The sequence below is a fragment of the Hemibagrus wyckioides genome, linkage group LG05 (assembly GCF_019097595.1).
Source record: "Hemibagrus wyckioides isolate EC202008001 linkage group LG05, SWU_Hwy_1.0, whole genome shotgun sequence".
Classification (NCBI taxonomy): Eukaryota; Metazoa; Chordata; class Actinopteri; order Siluriformes; family Bagridae; genus Hemibagrus; species Hemibagrus wyckioides.
In genome coordinates, this window is record NC_080714.1 from 23275922 (window position 1) to 23294258 (window position 18337).

General features: G+C 40.4%; 1 protein-coding gene across 4 annotated transcripts in view; it reads right to left on the reverse strand.

Annotated features, from left to right (window-relative positions):
* dab2ipa (DAB2 interacting protein a) overlaps positions 1 to 18337 on the reverse strand; it is a 119754-nt gene that overhangs the window by 84506 nt on the left and 16911 nt on the right. Inside the window, exon 1 of one of the 4 annotated variants that reach the window (XM_058389813.1) lies at positions 242 to 541. The exons of the other annotated variants lie outside the window; for them this stretch is intronic. Within the exon in view, the coding sequence (XP_058245796.1) occupies positions 242 to 359 (118 nt within the window). The 5' untranslated portion in view covers positions 360 to 541. Of the gene's footprint in view, positions 1 to 241; positions 542 to 18337 lie in introns of those variants that run through there. 4 annotated transcript variants of the gene reach the window in all.

Genomic DNA, 18337 nt, shown 5'->3' on the forward strand with positions numbered 1-18337 from the left:
CGCTTTTGATAGAAGTACTGAAATATCTACTGTCCATGATGGATTAAATCTATATTGAACATTAACTTAATTATAAATTTATATATGTATTAATAATATATAAATAAGTTCCAGAAGTAAACTAAACAGATACAGTAGACTTTGTGCTGCTATGTTGTGTTGTTCTTCCTGTGCACGATGGAACAGTAGTGTACATTAGCACACAGTAGGAGCAGGAAGGACAACCGTAAGTGTTATTTACCCTTGTTGGCTGCTCTACTCCTGCTGCGTGAGCGGCCCTGCCTCCAGTGCCTGGTGCGAGCCAGCAGCCCGTAATAGTGACACCTCCTCCCCAGTGCTCTCCTCACCACCGCAGACATGGCCTTTCCAATATCACACACTCACACACACTTTCACCCTCTTTCAACTGGAGCAGCCTGGTCTCCAGTTCTCCCCTCTCCAGTCTTTTACAGATCAGAAAATAAAACAACTTCCACTTCTTCTTGTTGCAGTTCACCTCAGATCTCCTGCAAGTCAGAACTGCTCCTGAATCACAGAGAGAACCAGGGAGAGACAGAAAGGAAGATGAGAGGAACGCTTACTCCTCCCCCTGCAAGCAGAGGCCCGAGGGAGAGGTATTTGGTGCGCTACTGACAACTCCAGGAAGGTCATAAATCACTCCGTGAACCTGTGTGTAACATAGCGTCATACACTTTCACACACACACTAACTAACCAACATATGATCGGTAACAAGCTGAAGTCATTCCCAAGTCAAGGTTCCCAATATACCCGATCCAAGCATTCGCTTATCTCTTCCTCTTCCTTTACAAGGACATTGTGCAAGGTCAGTAAAAACACTCGCTGGCAAATACAATAGGGCTGAAAAATACGCAGAAATATTCAGCACTCGCTTCCAGTGTGAAATCGGCTAATAAAGAAAAGTGCATCCGGGGGAGGAGTCGGTGTCTGCAATTCATTCTGCTTTATACGTGACCACTACTTTTGGCACCCTCAAGTAATTAAAAATAATCGATTTTGATGATGGTGAGGTAAGCGAAAGTTAGAAAATTGGATAACATTTGATATTTTTATGGACTTCAGATTGCAAGCTTCCTGTTTGTATATTTTAGCCGTCCAACTAATCACAGTGTGCTCTTTATAAACAAAGCACTAAGCAAGATTGACTAACCCCAAACCAGACACGGCTGCATTATCACTTAATTAACAGAGCTTGTGAAAGATGTACAGACTGAAAGAACTTCATATTTGCGATGTCAAAGCATAGGCAGTGTTTGTGTTTACTGGAAATGACTGAGAATTGTTCCTAATTGGTGGAAATCGTGTTGTATTTAATAAAATATCCATACCCAGTTAAAGTTTTCATTTAGCAGAATGTTGGGTACTTTAACATCCAGAAAATTATCATCCAAGGACCGATTTAATTTTATGTATACTTGAGAAAATCTTATGTATCATTGTATCATATGAAATCCCCTACCTTATTCATATTCATTTACTCAAACCATTATTCCTTGGTATCCTGTAAAGCTTTGGGTTTCTGAACTTTAGCTTTAAACTTTTTTCTATGTTTTTATATTTCTATAAAGCTTCTGTGAGACAATGGCCATTGTTTAAAAGCTCTATACAAATACATTGAATCGGAAGGTCAGGGGTTCCAGCCTCAGCACCATCAAGCTGCCATAGTCGGGCCCTGAAGCAAGGCTCTTAAACCCTTTCTGTTTCTGTGGTGCCGTAATATGTCTGAATAAACATATTCAGAAAAGAATTTTATGTTCTTCTCCTTCTATAATTCCTTAGCTTTCTACTCAACTTCTAAATTCACCGCTAGAATGAAGTACCATAAATTAACAATAGATTCTAGGTTTGCTTACAAGTTCATGCACAGATTATCTCCAATAGAACCTCATCGTATTGACCGTAAACAGGGAAGATATTAGATCCACTCTCATAACTGCACAATTTTAGCATCTGCCTGCTTTATTGAGCCAATTCATTAACATTAATTAGCGTGGAGCTCATTCAAATCGCCAGCCTGCTCACCATGAGCTCAGTGCGAGCGGAGGAAAAAGCAAAGAAATAGCATGCTGTAAATGCTATGGTGTGGTGGTGTGATCCACTGAAGAACACACACTGAGTTCTCAGTGCTTTCATTTTTTTTTTTTTCTTCACTGTGCTGTGAAATTACCTCGGAACTCAGGCCCTGAAGGCATCTCTGAATTGTGTTTTACAGACACATGCAAGTATACACACATTTACTAATGACACTGGAATGTTTCGCTTAGCTCTCACACACACACACACACTACTCTGAGAATGACTGCTGAACATGCTGATGGACAAGTGACAAGCTTGTTACAAGGCAGATTAAAGCAAAAGCAGGCTGTTCAAAAGCGGAGGATAATCCCGAAGCAGATTTGCATAACATCTGTAATGCTAAAGGATACAGCAAACTCCAGCGTAAAGGTGATAATGTGTATGTTGTGTAGCTTGCAATGGGCAATTTTTAGTAACGGAAACTTCATTTTCTACGAATTACATAAGCAATTAAATCATTAGAATACTTAGGAGAACTTTTTTCTGGTCTCGAATGTCCTGTTTTTGTATCCGGAACTTACTCAGTGTAATAAAATGGAGTATGCTGGAGCAAGCACCTTTAAATAATAATAAACACAAGGCCTGCTCTGGAATGTGGAAGACAGGTAATAATATTACAGTGGAACCTTGGCATGGGAATGTAATTTGTTCTGGAGGCGAGTTCTTAAGGCGGAAATTTGTATTGCGAAGCGAATTTTCCCATTAGAAATAAAGTAAATGCAGATAATCTGTTCCAGCCACCCAGAAATATTAGCAATGTTCCCAATATGAAGCGTATGTAAACTGTAAGGCTGCTTACCCAAGCCAATCATTCCAGGTCACAGGAAGTCGTGCCACCAAGCTCGGGCTAAAAATAGAACAGATCATCCACGCCACCGATCTCTAAACAAAAAAGCACCTAGCTTTTCGAACGCAACATTGGTATCATAGATTGACTCTTTCGAAAAAGCTTTCGCTGACCGACTATAAATTCGTAAACTCGCTTCAGTTGGCTTTGCTTGGCTTTCTACTGACACAATAAGTTTTGAGGACGAACGCGCAACTTAGCCGGCGTTCGATTCGGTTCGTTCGTATGCCGAAAACGCTGCGCATGGCGTTGCAAATTTCTTGCAAAATCTTAATTCCTAGAGCGAAAATTCATAAGGGAGGGCATTCATATTTCCTCCAAGGTCTCTTCTATCCTCTCACCTCCAAAGAATATGCGAGCTACTACTGAAATACCCCAGGTCTGAGCATGTGTTGATGAGGCTGTGGCCTGTGATGAACTGACATACCATCAAGAAGGTCCTGAGTGTTCCCAGAATCGGCTCAATTCCACCACGAACCCTGACCCTGAGAATAATGCGCTTAATGAAGTATTAGTATGGCTTAACTTGGAGACAGCATTATGACAAACCTGCCAGCAAACCTGCTGATTATGATGGTAATGATCTTTATATATTTAACAGAATACAGGCTATATGTCTTGGTGAATAACTATTGTTCCACAAGGGTTCCTCAGACATTTCCTCAAGTGTTTCTTAGCTAATTCCTCATTTGTTCCTCAGCTAATTGCTCAAGTGTTCCTCAGCTAGTTTCTCAGCTAATTCCTTAAGTGTTCCTCAGACAGTTCCTCAATGGTTCCTCACACAGTTCCTTGTGTTCCTCAGCTGATTCCTCATGTGTTCCTCAGCTGATTCCTTAAGAGTACCTCAGCTAATACCTAAAGGATTCCTCACACAGTTCCTTATGTGTTTCTCAGACAGTTCCTCATGTGTTTATCAGACAGTTCCTCAAGTGTTCCTCAGATAATTCCTCAAGGATTCCTTAGCTAATTCCTCAATTGTGCCTTAGACAGTTCCTCAAGTGTTCTTCAGACAGTTCCTCAAGTGTTCCTCAGCAAATTCCTCAAGTGTTCCTCAGATAGTTTCGCAAGGGTTCCTCAAATAGCTAAAGTTAATGCTGGTTACTCCACTGAAGGAGTCCAACTCTAAACCCTCTTTAAAGGGAAACTCACTATTTTTTCCAGAGAAGCAAATTGCAGAACGTGTTAAATGGAAGCATGTCATCTAAATTCAAGGCCATACTGGCCACCACATACCTGCATGTCAGGAATCAGAAAAAAGACCACACATAGACAAAACAATCTAGGATTGCTGCAAGTCCAGTCTCGCAAAAACACAACACATGGCATAACAAGCACCACGCTGCTGCCCGAGAGCAGGACGGAGCCGGCACTGGCAGTCTTCTACCTCTGCAAGAACAGACATGATCAACAAACCCCACTGTTCTGAAAATGGAGCAAGACTTGTCTAGCACAACAGCTCTGATTTCCCTGCTGAGAAATACTGTATCATGGTAACAATTAAAGGATTCCACTGGTTTTTAATGGCTACTAGCTGTTTCCTTTCATCACTGAACATCATTCATATCACACTGTAAAGATTTATTTACATTTAAGATATTTACCGGATGTTCTTATCCAGAGCGACGTATATTATCCGCATTTAGACCACAGAACGGATGGGGTCTTTGCTTAAGGGTTCAGCAGTTATAGTTCAGTAGATCTTTATGGGATTTGAACTCACAACCTTCTGATAACCTCCACAACATGGTTTTTTATAAAGAATTGTCCTTAAGTATTCTAATGGATTCTGATTTCGTGATTATCATCTGCAGTTTATTATTGTTTTCTGCAGCCACAACAAATTGAAGTCTGATTGGTTTAGAAGGTAAATCTATAGCATCCTTGTGCCAGCTGTAATTCAAAGAGGTAATTGTGTGTTACAAGAGGAATAATACACTTCTAGACATGCTCTTACAGGAAAATCACCAACTTCAGGTGATCAGCATCACACCACCGGGTCATGATTATTTTTCTGTAAGTGTTTTATTCTGTGAGATTCTCAGTAATACTGCTCTATTTAGCACAAGGAAAGGAAAAATCACATGCTGATGAAAACATAGATTATTAAAACATTTTCCCCCTAGAATGGTTCTCAGATGCTACAGTATTAGGACAGAATGTAGATGCGTTCAGCCAATAAGCAGAAGCGATCTTTTTTAATTCTCTTCACTACTAACTCACTGCTCAGCTGCTAGGATTTTACACCCGAGTCAGTTTACTTGAAGCTAGACTCAGTGCAGAGATTACAGGGAATAATTAGACAGCCTAACTACAGTGTGTGTGTGTGTATGTGTGTGTGTGTGTGTGTGTGAGAGAGAGAGAGAGAGAGAGAGAGAGAGGCGTGGGAACTGATGGATGGAGGTTGTGGGGTTGTGTTACTGAAGTAGCGCTCAGGTGGCAGTAGATTTTCTGGGAGAAAAAGCATGGCAGTGTGGCATGCTGGGCCTTTGTAACTCTGGCTGAGTAATTCTCCAAGTCAGGAGAAGTGGCAAAAGCTCCTGTCATTCACAGCTTCAGATTCCTGACCCCTGAATGACCCCAGTGAGAGAGAGAGAGAGAGAGAGAGAAGGAGATAGAGGGGGGGTGGAGAGAGAGAAAGAGAGAGGGTAGGTAGAGAGAGAGAGAGAGAGAGAGAGAGAGAGATAGAGGGGGATAGAGAGAGTGATGGGGGTACAGTGAGAGGGGTAGAGAGAGTGTGAGAGAGAGATAGAGAAAGAGAGATAGATAGAGAGAGAAGGAGAGGGAGAGAGGGAATGAGAGAGAGAGAGAGGGAGAGAAGGAGAGAGAGAGTGAGATAGAGAAAGAGAGAGAGATAGGGAGAGAGGGAGAAAGAGAAAGATAGAGGGGGGATAGAGAGAATGATGGGGGGTGCAGTGAGAGGGGGTAGAGTGAGAGAGAGTGAGAGTAACATAGAGAAAGAGAGATAGATAGAGAGAAAATGACCGGGAGAGAGGAGAGAGGAGAGAGAGAGAGAGAGAGAGAGAGAGAGAGAGAGAGAGAAAGGAAGATAGAGAGAGGGGGGAGGGAGAGAGAGAGAGAGAGAGAGAGAGAGGTGGGGGGATAGAGGGATAGAGGGATGAAGAGTGATAGAGAGAAGGAGATAGGCAATGGGATAGATAAAAAAGTAGAGAAAGAAGAGGGAAACAGAGAAAGGGATAGACAGATAAAGAACAGACAGAAAAAGAGAGAGAGACAGAGATGTTCTGCATTGTTTATGATTCAGAAATAAATCCTTTTTAGTTTTAATTGCTCTTTTTTCTCCGAGTTTTCCAGCAGTTGATCGATTGCTTCATTCCGATGCTGACATCTTTTTAATTTGTTACTTCAAACGGTAAATTCAGCAAAAAAAATTCAGCCTCCGCCGAAGTTAAGCAAACATTTTATTACATTTTTATTTTAGGGCTTGTACGATGCACACGGTGGATGCAAACTTAGATAATGATAAATATGTTTTTGCGAGATTTGCTCAAAATATGAAAGGGGGGGGTAAGAAAAAGAAGCAAACACTGCACTTTCGTGCTCTCGTGCACAGGCGCAGCTCCAGGATTCACCTCAGCCTCCGAATGCAGCTAAAGAACAGCATCAGTGGAGGAATAAAAAGCCTGCCGCCTTTCTGGTGATGAAAGTGTTCACTCACCTAGCATCCTGCTTTGCATGTGGACATTAATACAAAGGTTTGGCATCATAGTGCTCAGCGCATCTGCTGAATACAAGCACAGGTTAACACGACTAGACCAAAACAGCAGAAAAGATAAAAACACCACATGCAGAAATAAAGCGTTTCCGTGCCTCAGATACCTTCCAGTCTGTGTTTTGAATCTTTAATAATGCATCAGGGAATTGGATACAAGGTGCGGTTATAATGCATCAGGAGCAGTTCTAGACTGTCAATAACAGGATTATCATCCAGGATGAGATCTGCTTACCCAAAAACACTAAAAGCTACAGGTTTAAATCAATTACTGTGGAACCTCTGCATACGAATGTCCTCCCTTACAAAGGGAAATTTTCCAAGAAGCATACGAAGCATTTTCGGCATACAAACGAACCAATCGCTGGCTAAGTTGCGCGTATGTCCGGGAGCCGTTTAACCGAGTCAACCCACGATTCCAGCGTTGCCTTTGGCATGCGTTCAATAGCTAGGCGATTTTTCGTGCGTTTGTTTGTTGACAGATTGGTGGAGTGGGCGGTCTGTTCTATTTTAAGCTTAAGCTTGGTGGCACGACTTCCTGTGAGGACCCTTGACATGGAATGCTTGGCTTGGGTCAGTTCTTCGTAAGCAGCCATACAGTTTACATACACTTCGTATTGGTAATATCGCTAATGTTTTTGGGCGGCTGGAACAGATTATCTGAATTTACATTATTTTTTATGGGAAAATTCGTTTCACAATACAAATTTTTACCTTAAGAACTCGGCTACAGAACAAATTAAATTTGTATGCGGAGGTTCCACTGTACCAACACCTAGCATTAACGAAACACTAGAGCTGCATCCCAAATCGAGTCTCCATATAGCTAGTGTGTAAAAAAAATAGGCGGTGGTGGCTCAAGTGGTTAAGGCTCTGGGTTGTTGACTGGAAGATCAAGCCCCAGCACTGCCAAGTTGCCACTGTTGGGCCCTTAACCCTCTCTGCTCCAGGGGCGCTGTATCATGGCTGACCCTGCGCTCTGACTCCAACCTCCAAGGATGCGAAGAAAGAATTTCACTGTACTGTAATGTATGTGACAAATAAAGGCTCATACTTTTAACATTTAATCCCGACTCTTCATATTCATCCTGACTTTTCAGACTGGACATTCCTGGACCTTGGGTTAACCTTCATATTGGCCTTTTTGCATGTCAACAACCATGATTGGATAAATACAAACACAGCATGCAACAGCTTTAAAAAAAAAAAGCAGCTGGTCTTTTGCTCTTTTGCATGAGTAAGTAAAAAAAATGTCAACACATGAATCTTCCTCGACTGCATTAAACCTCCTGCAAGAAAATGAAAAGAAAGGCAAAAGAAAAAAAAAACTTTTTAGCTATAACACACAGATATGAGGCTCACACTGTTCAATTCCGGATTGGGTTCGATTTCTGTTGCTAAGCATCTAGCTGTTACATTCTAACACTGCATTGTTTCACACTGTACTGGACGTTTGTCACCACGATGAGGAAAATGGTGCTGGTGCATCACAGCAGGGTTTCATAACCCCAGGTTTAAGCAGCACAAACCACGCCTTCATATCAGCGGCGTGAAGTGTTCCTCTACTCAGGGTTAAGGGCGGGGTTTAGAAGGACTACAACCTGGGGTTCAGCGCAGTATGAAAAGCCCTACCATGTGATAAGTGGGCGGAGCTTATGTTTCAAATAAACAACCTGTGGATCGCATTTTGAGATATTTTGTTTTATTACAGTTTAAGAGAAGATCCAAAAATGGCTGACCAAAATGGTTTCTAATTATAGGGTCTTGTACAGAGGTTCCTTTTAAAATGTTTTACATTTTTCTCTACTGTACTCAAGTTTCATTTCCCTGGTGGTCCAGCAGCAGGATACCGCTCTCTCACTGCTGTGGCCCAGGCCTGATTCCCGGGCAGTTTAACTCTCAGTTCTGGTACCAAGCCTGGATAAAATATTACGGTCAGGAAGGGCATCCGGTGTGTAAAACCTGTGCCAAAAATCAAGAATTAAGTTTATTTGACACATATACATTACTGCACAGTGAAATTCTTTATTCACATATCCCACCATTAGGGGTTGGGGTCAGAGCACAGGGTCAGCCATGATGCAGCACCCCTGGAGCAGGGTGGGTTGGGGGCCTTGATCAAGGGCCCAACAGTGGCAGCTTGGCAGTGCTGGGGCTTGAACCCCAATCTTTCAGTCAACAACCCAGAGCCTTAACCACTTGACCTACCACTGCCAAAGATGTGGAGGTGATGATCAGCTGTGACCAAGAACTCAGACAGTTCCAGGGTTCAGTCTTAGCATGAACTCAAATTCCTTTTCTAATGTTCATGATCAGGATTATAGAACAAACACTGCCAGAGCACTGAAACAGAAACCTTATAGTCCCCTATCTGGCCTAAAAGAACCAGATTAAACAGTCTGGATGCTCATAAGAGGCAGCAAAACAAGCGCTTACATGAAGGAAGCAAAGCAATAAGGAGCCACACCTCTTCCCCGGAGACATCCATCCCATCACCGAGCGACTAATGCGCTGCATGTTTGGAAACAGTTACACAACCCCCATGTACACAACCGACTATTACAGGAAATTCACATGAAGCGATAAAGAGGAGCTAAAAATGTACCACGCACTTGAGCGCAATTATGTCAGGCTTCTCTAGTCAAGAAGGATTTCCGTATGTGTTACACGGACAGATTTTCAGGCAGGAGTGTAGGTAGAAATATGATGGGAAGTGTTGCATGGCGACAAAGAGAAACTCTGCTGTGGTTGTGATATTTGTTGGCTAAACTACAACAACAACAAAAAAATGACACACTTTCTTTAAGTAGAGCTGAATGATTTAGTTGAATGGATATTTTTTGCCAACTCCTGTAGCGCATGAAGAGTTTAGCACCTGCGTATGTGTGTGTGTATGTGCCAGGCGTAGGAGGTTTTCTTGGATTTAAGAGGAACAACATTACTCAGCAATATTTATCAATGAGCTGAGAGCTTGAGAAATACCTGCAGGAATATTCTGCACACAGGCCACACTGGAGCCTCGGTCCACAGACAGTCTGATTTAGGATTTATAAAGCTCCATATCTTTCGATCTCTACATATATATCGTGGCAAGCATCACCTCAGGAGCTGCAGAGATCTAGCTCAGAGCTGTTGTTTTGCCCGCGAGCATAATAAGTCCATGATGGTAAATATGAGTGTTGACTTGTGGGAGTTGTGGATTGTAAATCTGACTTCCTGACTTCACATTTCTGCCGGAAGGATAAACACCGGCTGTAGCGTTAAATATGGACAGGGTTGGAAACAGGACAATACAACAAGACAATAAATTATCTTTACTTTCTACAGAGCTTTCTACCATCTTTCCTAATTCAACTAGCAGCATTTGAGTAGCTTAATTTTAGTGAAACTCATTACATTAAAGAATGTCACTTTACCTAGTCCTGGCTTTGAGTGTTAAAGAAGTTAAGGTTTACAAGCAGTGACCTCTTCTGGCTAATGAAGGAACTGCACCTCATCTTCATCCTCATATTCAACCATGCAGCCAGCATTACACTCACTGACGCAATAAAGGCAAAAATGCAATAAATAGTTCATTTAAAGTTTGCATCATTGTGCTCCCTTGGATAAAATAATAGGAAAGAGGGGAAATGTACCTCTAGTTTATAATTCATCTAAAAAGTTCTAACAAAGAAATTTTTCAGAGGATAAAGAAAAATGGTGAAAATAGAGACATTTAGAAAATATTTAGAAAACAAGAAGCTCATGAACTGATATCATTGTCATTCGTTTACTGCTTATATTGTAATACACATGGTTTTTTCGTATCGGTTTTAATACTTTGAAGATGATGATCATCCGTCAAATCTATGATGGTCATAGGCTTGTTGACTGAAATAAACATCCTAAAAAGATGCACTTATTTGCAATTAACTGTAAATTAAGCTTACATGACTATACATTAATGTATGTATTTACATGACATTAATGACTATAAAAACTTGTAATTTTCAATCTTGACAATATGAAGCCATGCATTAAAATATTCAAGATTTTTTTTAAAACAAGCAAAAGGGTTATTGATTTTTTTTTTTAACATCCATGCTAATGGCATGAGGGCATTAAGGATTTATTCAAAGGTAAAGAGATATTTTCGAAGTTCTTATAGTATTTTAACTGTGTCAACAACAGCAGCCATACACTGATCAGGCATAACATTATGACCACTGAGATGTGAAGTGAATAACACTGATGATCTCCTCATCATGGCACCTGTTAGTGGGTGGGATATATTAGCCAGCAAGTGAACATTTTGTCCTCAAAGTTGATGTGTTAGAAGCAGGAAAAATGGGCAAGTGTAAGGATTTACAAGGGCCAAATTGTGATGGCTAGACGACTGGATCAGAGCATCTCCAAAACTGCAGCTCTTGTAGGGTGTTCCCGGTCTGCAGTGGTCAGTATCTATCAAAAGTGGTCCAAGGAAGGAACTGTGGTGAACCGGAGACAGGGTCATGGATGGCTTCTCATTGATGCACGTGGGGAGTAATGGGATGTACTTACAAAGTGACCCCATCGGTCAATATCAAAACATCATTTAAAACAAAGAAAACAAATGACTTATAATTAAGCTGACTTTTCTTTGGCCCATAATTCTGTGTTCCACACAGAACATTTCCAAGAATTTTCCAAATTTTTGGTTTGAGTGAATTCCAGTTGCAGGGGTAAGTGAACAGTTTGGGAACTAATAAGTAAATGTTTCATGTACATTTCTGTCATTTAACAGATTCCCTTAGCCATAGCAACTTACATTTTTATACAACTGAGCAGTTGTGGGTTAAGGGCCTTGCTTAGGGGCCCAGCAATGGCAGCTTGACAGACCTGGGATTTGAACTCACAACATTCTAATCAGTAGTCCAACACCTTAACCACTAAGCTACCACATACTATACTGTATAGAAATGGCTTCATAACCTTTACTGCCAGGAAGTACACTTGACTTGTGTTTAAAATGTCTGTACCTTTACTTTTACATTTATATTCATAAATATCAGAGGGAACATACACAGCACGGCATGCTGGACTTAAATCAGAAAGTGGTCAAGGCTCTGGGTTGTTGACTGGAAAAATCGGGATTCAAGCCCCAGCACTGCCAAGCTGCCACTGTTTGGCCCTTGAGCAAGGCCCTCAAACCCTCACCGCTCCAGGGGTGCTGTATCATGGCTGACCCTCCACTCTTACCCTTAACTCCAAGGATGCAAAGAAAGAATTTCACTGTGCAGCAATGTATATGCGACAAATAAAGGCTACTTAACTCCTGATGACATTTCTAACACTGAACTCTAACAGTAAAGCCAGATTGTCTCCAGAAGATGCTGACATGTCTGAAAATATCTAGACAGAGCTAAAGTATGAGGTCCAGCTTAAACAATATGGACAAAATCGCCTTGGATCGGTTTTCCCAACTGTATGGTTTCACTTCCTGTCCTGTAATACAACACCATACACAGTATCATTGTTTATGCTGAGTCGCTAAGCAAAGCCTGGTGCAACTGATGCAACGGTTTAAGCAAATATGCTCAGGTATTATTATAATTTTTTTACTCTTGATTATACAAGATAACGAGTCACATTTTTTTTTGTAATAAATATATATGTAGGATGTATGGTATAAAGCCAGGTACCTTTATACCAGTTGCCTTTCCTCAGCAGGGAAAAATGACACTAATTATTCTTAATGCTACACAATTGGCTAAAAGCCACCTACCAAATTCTCTACCCTAAGGGTTAGGGTTCAAAAACGCAAGAATGTATAAATATCACACCACATGAATTCAAACTAGATATTTTGCTAGCTAACAGACAGGAAACTAGCTCACATTTGGTAACGACAGATGAGTAATGTCTTTTATCCGGGTCTTGATTTGTTGGGTTAACATTATCACACCTCTATAAAGATAAAGATTTTTCGATCACTAAGGTAGCTAGCTAGTTTAGCCCAGGTTCTGCAGTAAAAGATTTTTCTTGGTAGAATATTATAATGTACAAAGTTGGATTGAGTTTGTATTGTGACCTCACAGGGGTCAGAGGAAACACTGACCATCACTAACCAGTTTCCACTAAAAAAAAAAAAGTTATAGTCAATAAATGTCATGTAAATATAAATTGCTGAAAGATTGAAATTAGTTACTGGGCTTCTTCTCGAATTCCAAACCAATAAAGCTGTCCTTTTTTTTTCCCTGGGCTACCACTAATCACCTGTCTGTACCACTTATCTGATCTATCACAGGGAGCCTGTGCCTATATCAGGCATCAAGGCAGGATACACCCTGGACGGAGTACTAACCCATCGCAGGGCACACACACACACACACACTATGGGCAATTTAGAGACTCCTAGTAGCATGTCTTTGGACTGTGGGAGGAAACCGGAGCACCCAGAGAAAACCCACCAAGCACGGGGAGAACTCCACACACACAGTGAGCGGGAGTGAGACTCAAACCCAGGACACTGGAGGTGTGGGGCGAACGTGCTAACCACTAAGCCACCGTGCTGCCCACACAGGAAGTTATGAGCTGAAATTCTAACAATGCTATATAGTTAATTCCTGCAACCATACTGGGCATGTGTTTGGAATCCATAAACAAGATTTGGACTTGTTACTGAAGATGATATACAGTGCGCACACACACATACAAAACCCATCCAACTCACTCTGAAACCACGTCTCCTAAATGATCTGCTTACACTTTGCAATCCTTCTTTATAAAATCCAATCAAATGCGATACAGGAAGCTTCATATAATTATTATTTCAATGTTTATGCTGAAACCGAGAGCCGCAGTCTGCCCGATCCTGTACGGAAAAGAAAATAGCTGAGCACGGAGAATACAGCTTGATTGATTTTGGTTTAAAAAAAAACAAAACACTTTTTTTTTTGCAAAATGTATTCCAAAGTTTTTCATACTTAGTTTATATGAGATTTTCTGTTTATTCCGATAGGATTTAAGAACGCCTCTGATAAAAGAAGAAGGTACAAAAATCAGATTCAAGGCTGACGCAAGGTTCGGTGGACTTGGACAGGAAACATGTCAAGCGGTTAACACATCCAAACTTATTAAGACAGGAAGTGTTGAAGACAATCCAAGAGGTGGACGTGAATCTTTCTTAAGAATGAGTTCAAAGCTGTACATCAACTTTTACCAGCAGATTATTTATTTAGTTAAGTCGATGCACTTTTAGTGAAATTGCAAACCTTTCTCTCTTAGACGGTATTTCTATCAGCTCGCTACATTTAACCTACCACTGTCCGGTCGAAACCAGCAGCTAGCTACCTGCAGCCGAGGGAGAACCTCTCACTAACGGCTCTCTTGCAAAATCAATCCCAGCAGTTTTCAGGCCACGCCGCCATTCCTGAGGCTGCCCACCTCCACCCAGACGAGCAGCGGTGGAGCCAAACCCTGTTATTATTTCATCACACCAACACAAACAGGCAGCTGAAATCACTTTGCAAAACACGACTCAGCGGTGGATGTGTCAGCGGCAGCCCTTTACCTCTTATTACTACATCAGACTGACACACACACTCACGTCTCTGCAGCGCAAAATGGACCAGGAACAAAAACATGACCCCCCCCCCTTTTTTTAAGGGAGGGTGCGCTAACATCAAAGAGACATGAAAGAAAATAAACGCGTTAGTCTGAGATGCATTATGATGCGTAAGCAATTTGGGCTGCAGCCTCACGTCAGACGTTTTGTCTGGAAAAAGGTAATAACGAAAATAACGTTCATGTCCTTTCTCTTTGTTCAGACGCAATTTATTATTTCATTTAAAATTACATAAAAATTTATTTTACTGTACTTCAGTAACACCATTTTTACTGAAGATTTTTTACTTTATAAAATGTAATAAATATATATATATTTTTATATATTCAAATTTTTTATCTGATAGAATATTTAATAAATATACTGAGTAAAAATGTATTTGTAAAAAAAATATATTTTCACAATTTTTTTTAATTTAATGCACACGTCCTAGCTCGAAATAAATCATTTAATAAATTTTATAAATAAATTAGCATGGCTTCAGAAGTGGAACTGGAAAATTCTACCTAGTTCTGGTTTGGCGTTTGGGAGAACTCTGGCAGTTCAGCTAGTGATGGAGCAAAATATTACAGCGTGCTGAATCTAGCAGTACTGATACTGATTCACGTGGCCATACACACACATTCACTCACACACACACACACAGGTAGAGCTACGTTCAGACAGCCTTTCTGCACGGATTCAATCAAAGCTAAAGAAATCACTGCTACAATGGTTAAGGTAATTAAATGGAATTAAAGAATTAAATATAGGACTATAGAGATCTACATGACTACTAACAGAATCCAGAACTGAGTGATGCACTAGTGAAAGCTTACACTCTAATGACATTATCATATGCTAATATTTATATGTATTTCTGTACATTACAGAAGTGGACACATTTTTGAGTACCTTTATTCATTCCTCCGGAAATAAATATTTTTGTCATGTATACTTGCATGCCTCTGGTATGTCATTAAACAAAACAAAAAAAGAAATAAAAATAAAAAATTAGGAAAAAAAAAAAGATCAATTATTGCTTTTTCTACGTGGATAATTTAAAATGGCCAGGATAGATTTGCTAGTACCCCTAGACAAGATTGTATATCATTGGATCATAGTGCTATTTCAAACTAATTGTATTATTTAATTTGTATCACAGATGTTTTCAATCTTGTATCTTGTTTCAGCCTGTTTCTATAGAGAATTCATCACTCTAATTCCTTTTCTGTATCATCATGTGCACCATACTGAAGATGAACCAGAGAAAGCAAAGGAGAGAGCTGTGTGTCGAGATCAGAAAATTAAAGATAAAGGCTATAAAACCATCTCCAAGCAGATGGATACTCCTATGACTATCGTTGCACATTTTATTAAGCAATTTAAGGTCCACAAAAGGGAAATCTGAGCCGAGAATGGACAGAAGGATAGCATGGATAGGATAGCAGACTAAGAGATGCAAGCTAAACTCCATATTAAGGTCAAGGTACATCAGTGTCCAATCCCACAATCCATTACTTTTCGAGAGACACTGGGTTGTATGGAAGGCCCAAGGAAGACTCCACAGTGGAATGAAAAATATAAAAAGCCGGACTGGAAATTGCTAAAATGATGTATATTGACAAGCCACAATGCTTCTAGCAGAATGTCCTTTGGACAGATGAGACAGTGAGCTTTCTGGTAAGTCACATCAGCTCAATGCTCACAGATGAAAATGAAGCTTTCAAAGAATATAACACGCAGCAGGCTTGGTTATGTTTTGCAACATCTGGCATGTGGTGCCGTGAATCTGAAAAGCACAATGAAATCTCAAGACAAATCAAAGCATTTTGGAGAGAAACTAAACTGCCCAGAGTTTACTTACTGTCTCAGTCACAGGCCATGGGTCCTCCAGCAGGATATTGATCAAAACACACAGCTCAAAGCACACAAGGATGGAGAACAAAACGGTGGACTAATCTGAAGTGGCATCCTACAAGACCTGGTCTGAATCCTATCAAACATTTATGAAAAGAGCTGAAACATGGAGATGGAGATGACACCCTTCAAACCCGAGACAGCTGGAGCAGTTTGTTCAGGAAGAGGGGCAGCTGTTGAATACATTTGCAGGAAGTTTTTTTAGGCAAATCAAACATACAAATCAAATAGTCAGAGAACAGGGCACAAATCTAATAATAGACAAACAGTCCAACCAGGCAAACAAAGCCCTGAACCAACTTTGATCCAAAACATGATATCCAACATATAAGACGAATAACAAGCAAAGGATACGGCTCTGTAAGGCAGAGTGAACCAGACCAGTGATACATCACAAGGAAACAATAGGTCTGTATGCCTGTGTGTGTGTGTGTACATATATATATATATATATGGAAATATATGGAAATATATGGAAATAAGCAGAAAGATCCATCCATCCATCCACCCTTCTGTTCGTCCGTCCATCCATTCTTCCGTCAATCTGTCCATCCATCCTTTCATTCATCTATCCATCCATCCTTCTGTCCGTCCGTCTATCCATCCTTTCATTCATCCATTTTGCCATCCATCCATCTGTCCGTCCATCCATCCATCCATCCATCCTTCCATCCAATCTTTCCATTCAGTCTTTCCATCCATCCATCCATCCATCCTTCTGTCCATCCTTCCATTCTTCCATCCAATCTTTCCATTCACTCTTTCCATCCATCCATCCTTTCATCCATCCATCCTTCCGTCTATCCATACATCCATACATCCAGCCATCCATCCATACATCCTTCCTTCATTCCATCTATCCATCCATACCTCCTTCCATCCATCCATTTTCTGAACCACTTATCCTACACAGGGTCATGGTCTGGCACACACTCACATCAGTCCACAATCAGCCTACCACACAGGGCAGAAGCAGAAATCAATCCTCCAACCTCAGTGGTGCAAGGCAAGCTAACACAACCCCAGGACTGTGCTGACAATCATCTGCCAAGAGGTCACCATTATTTGATCAATAACATATTCATAACCACCAGTTTTCTTCACTAAGACGGCATACTGCAATTACTGTAATAAATACCAGAATCATATTCACTGTTCCAGCCAATATAAATTCAGCACACACTCTGAACAAACAAAGTCTCGAGTTCTTGTATGTATTACTTCTTCATTTTCTCTATTACAAATTCAGACCAAGTACAGTAATTACAACAACTATTTTTTATTTTTATTTTGAGGCACGTTATCTTATGATACATATTATTGCATTTATGTTAAGTGAAATTGTACCTGCCAAGCCTTTGTACAGACTTATCTTTATATAAATAATGAGCACATCCTACAATTAGGACCACAATTTAAGGTAATTACGTCTAATCAGCGGTCATTAATTCTCTGAAGTTCATTGCCAGTGCCAGAACATTACGCACAGAGGGCTTAAATGAGAGGGTGTTAAAAGTCATAAATAAAAAGCAATACTGCTGTTACTTAGCTTAATGTGAACAGCATTTTCAATTCTATATCTATCTGTTGTACACACTATGTATTTCTCATGGAAATCTTGTCCATACTAATAAGGTAAAAAAGCAAAAATAAATAAATAAAGTTGACAGTGAAATTCAGTGTTTTCAAAGTAGTAAATCAGCAGTTATCAACAGTAATGATTTTATTTACCGTGCACATGGGAGGCATTTGAAGGAAGTAGTAGTTGGTAAAACAAACTAGACAACAAAACTACAATCCCTAATTAATGTTCATAAGGGTACATCAGTCTATCCATCCATCCATCCATCCATCCAGTTATTCATCCATCCATCCATCCATCCATTTATCCAATCCCTAATTAATGTTCATAAGGGTACATCAGTCTATCCATCCATCCATCCATCCATCCAGTTATTCATCCATCCATCCATCCATCCATCCATTTATCCAATCCCTAATTAATGTTCATAAGGGTACATCAGTCTATCCATCCATCCATCCATCCATCCAGTTATTCATCCAGCCATCCATCCATCCATCCATTTATCCAATCCCTAATTAATGTTCATAAGGGTACATCAGTCTATCCATCCATCCATCCATCCAGTTATTCATCCATCCATCCATCCATCCATCCA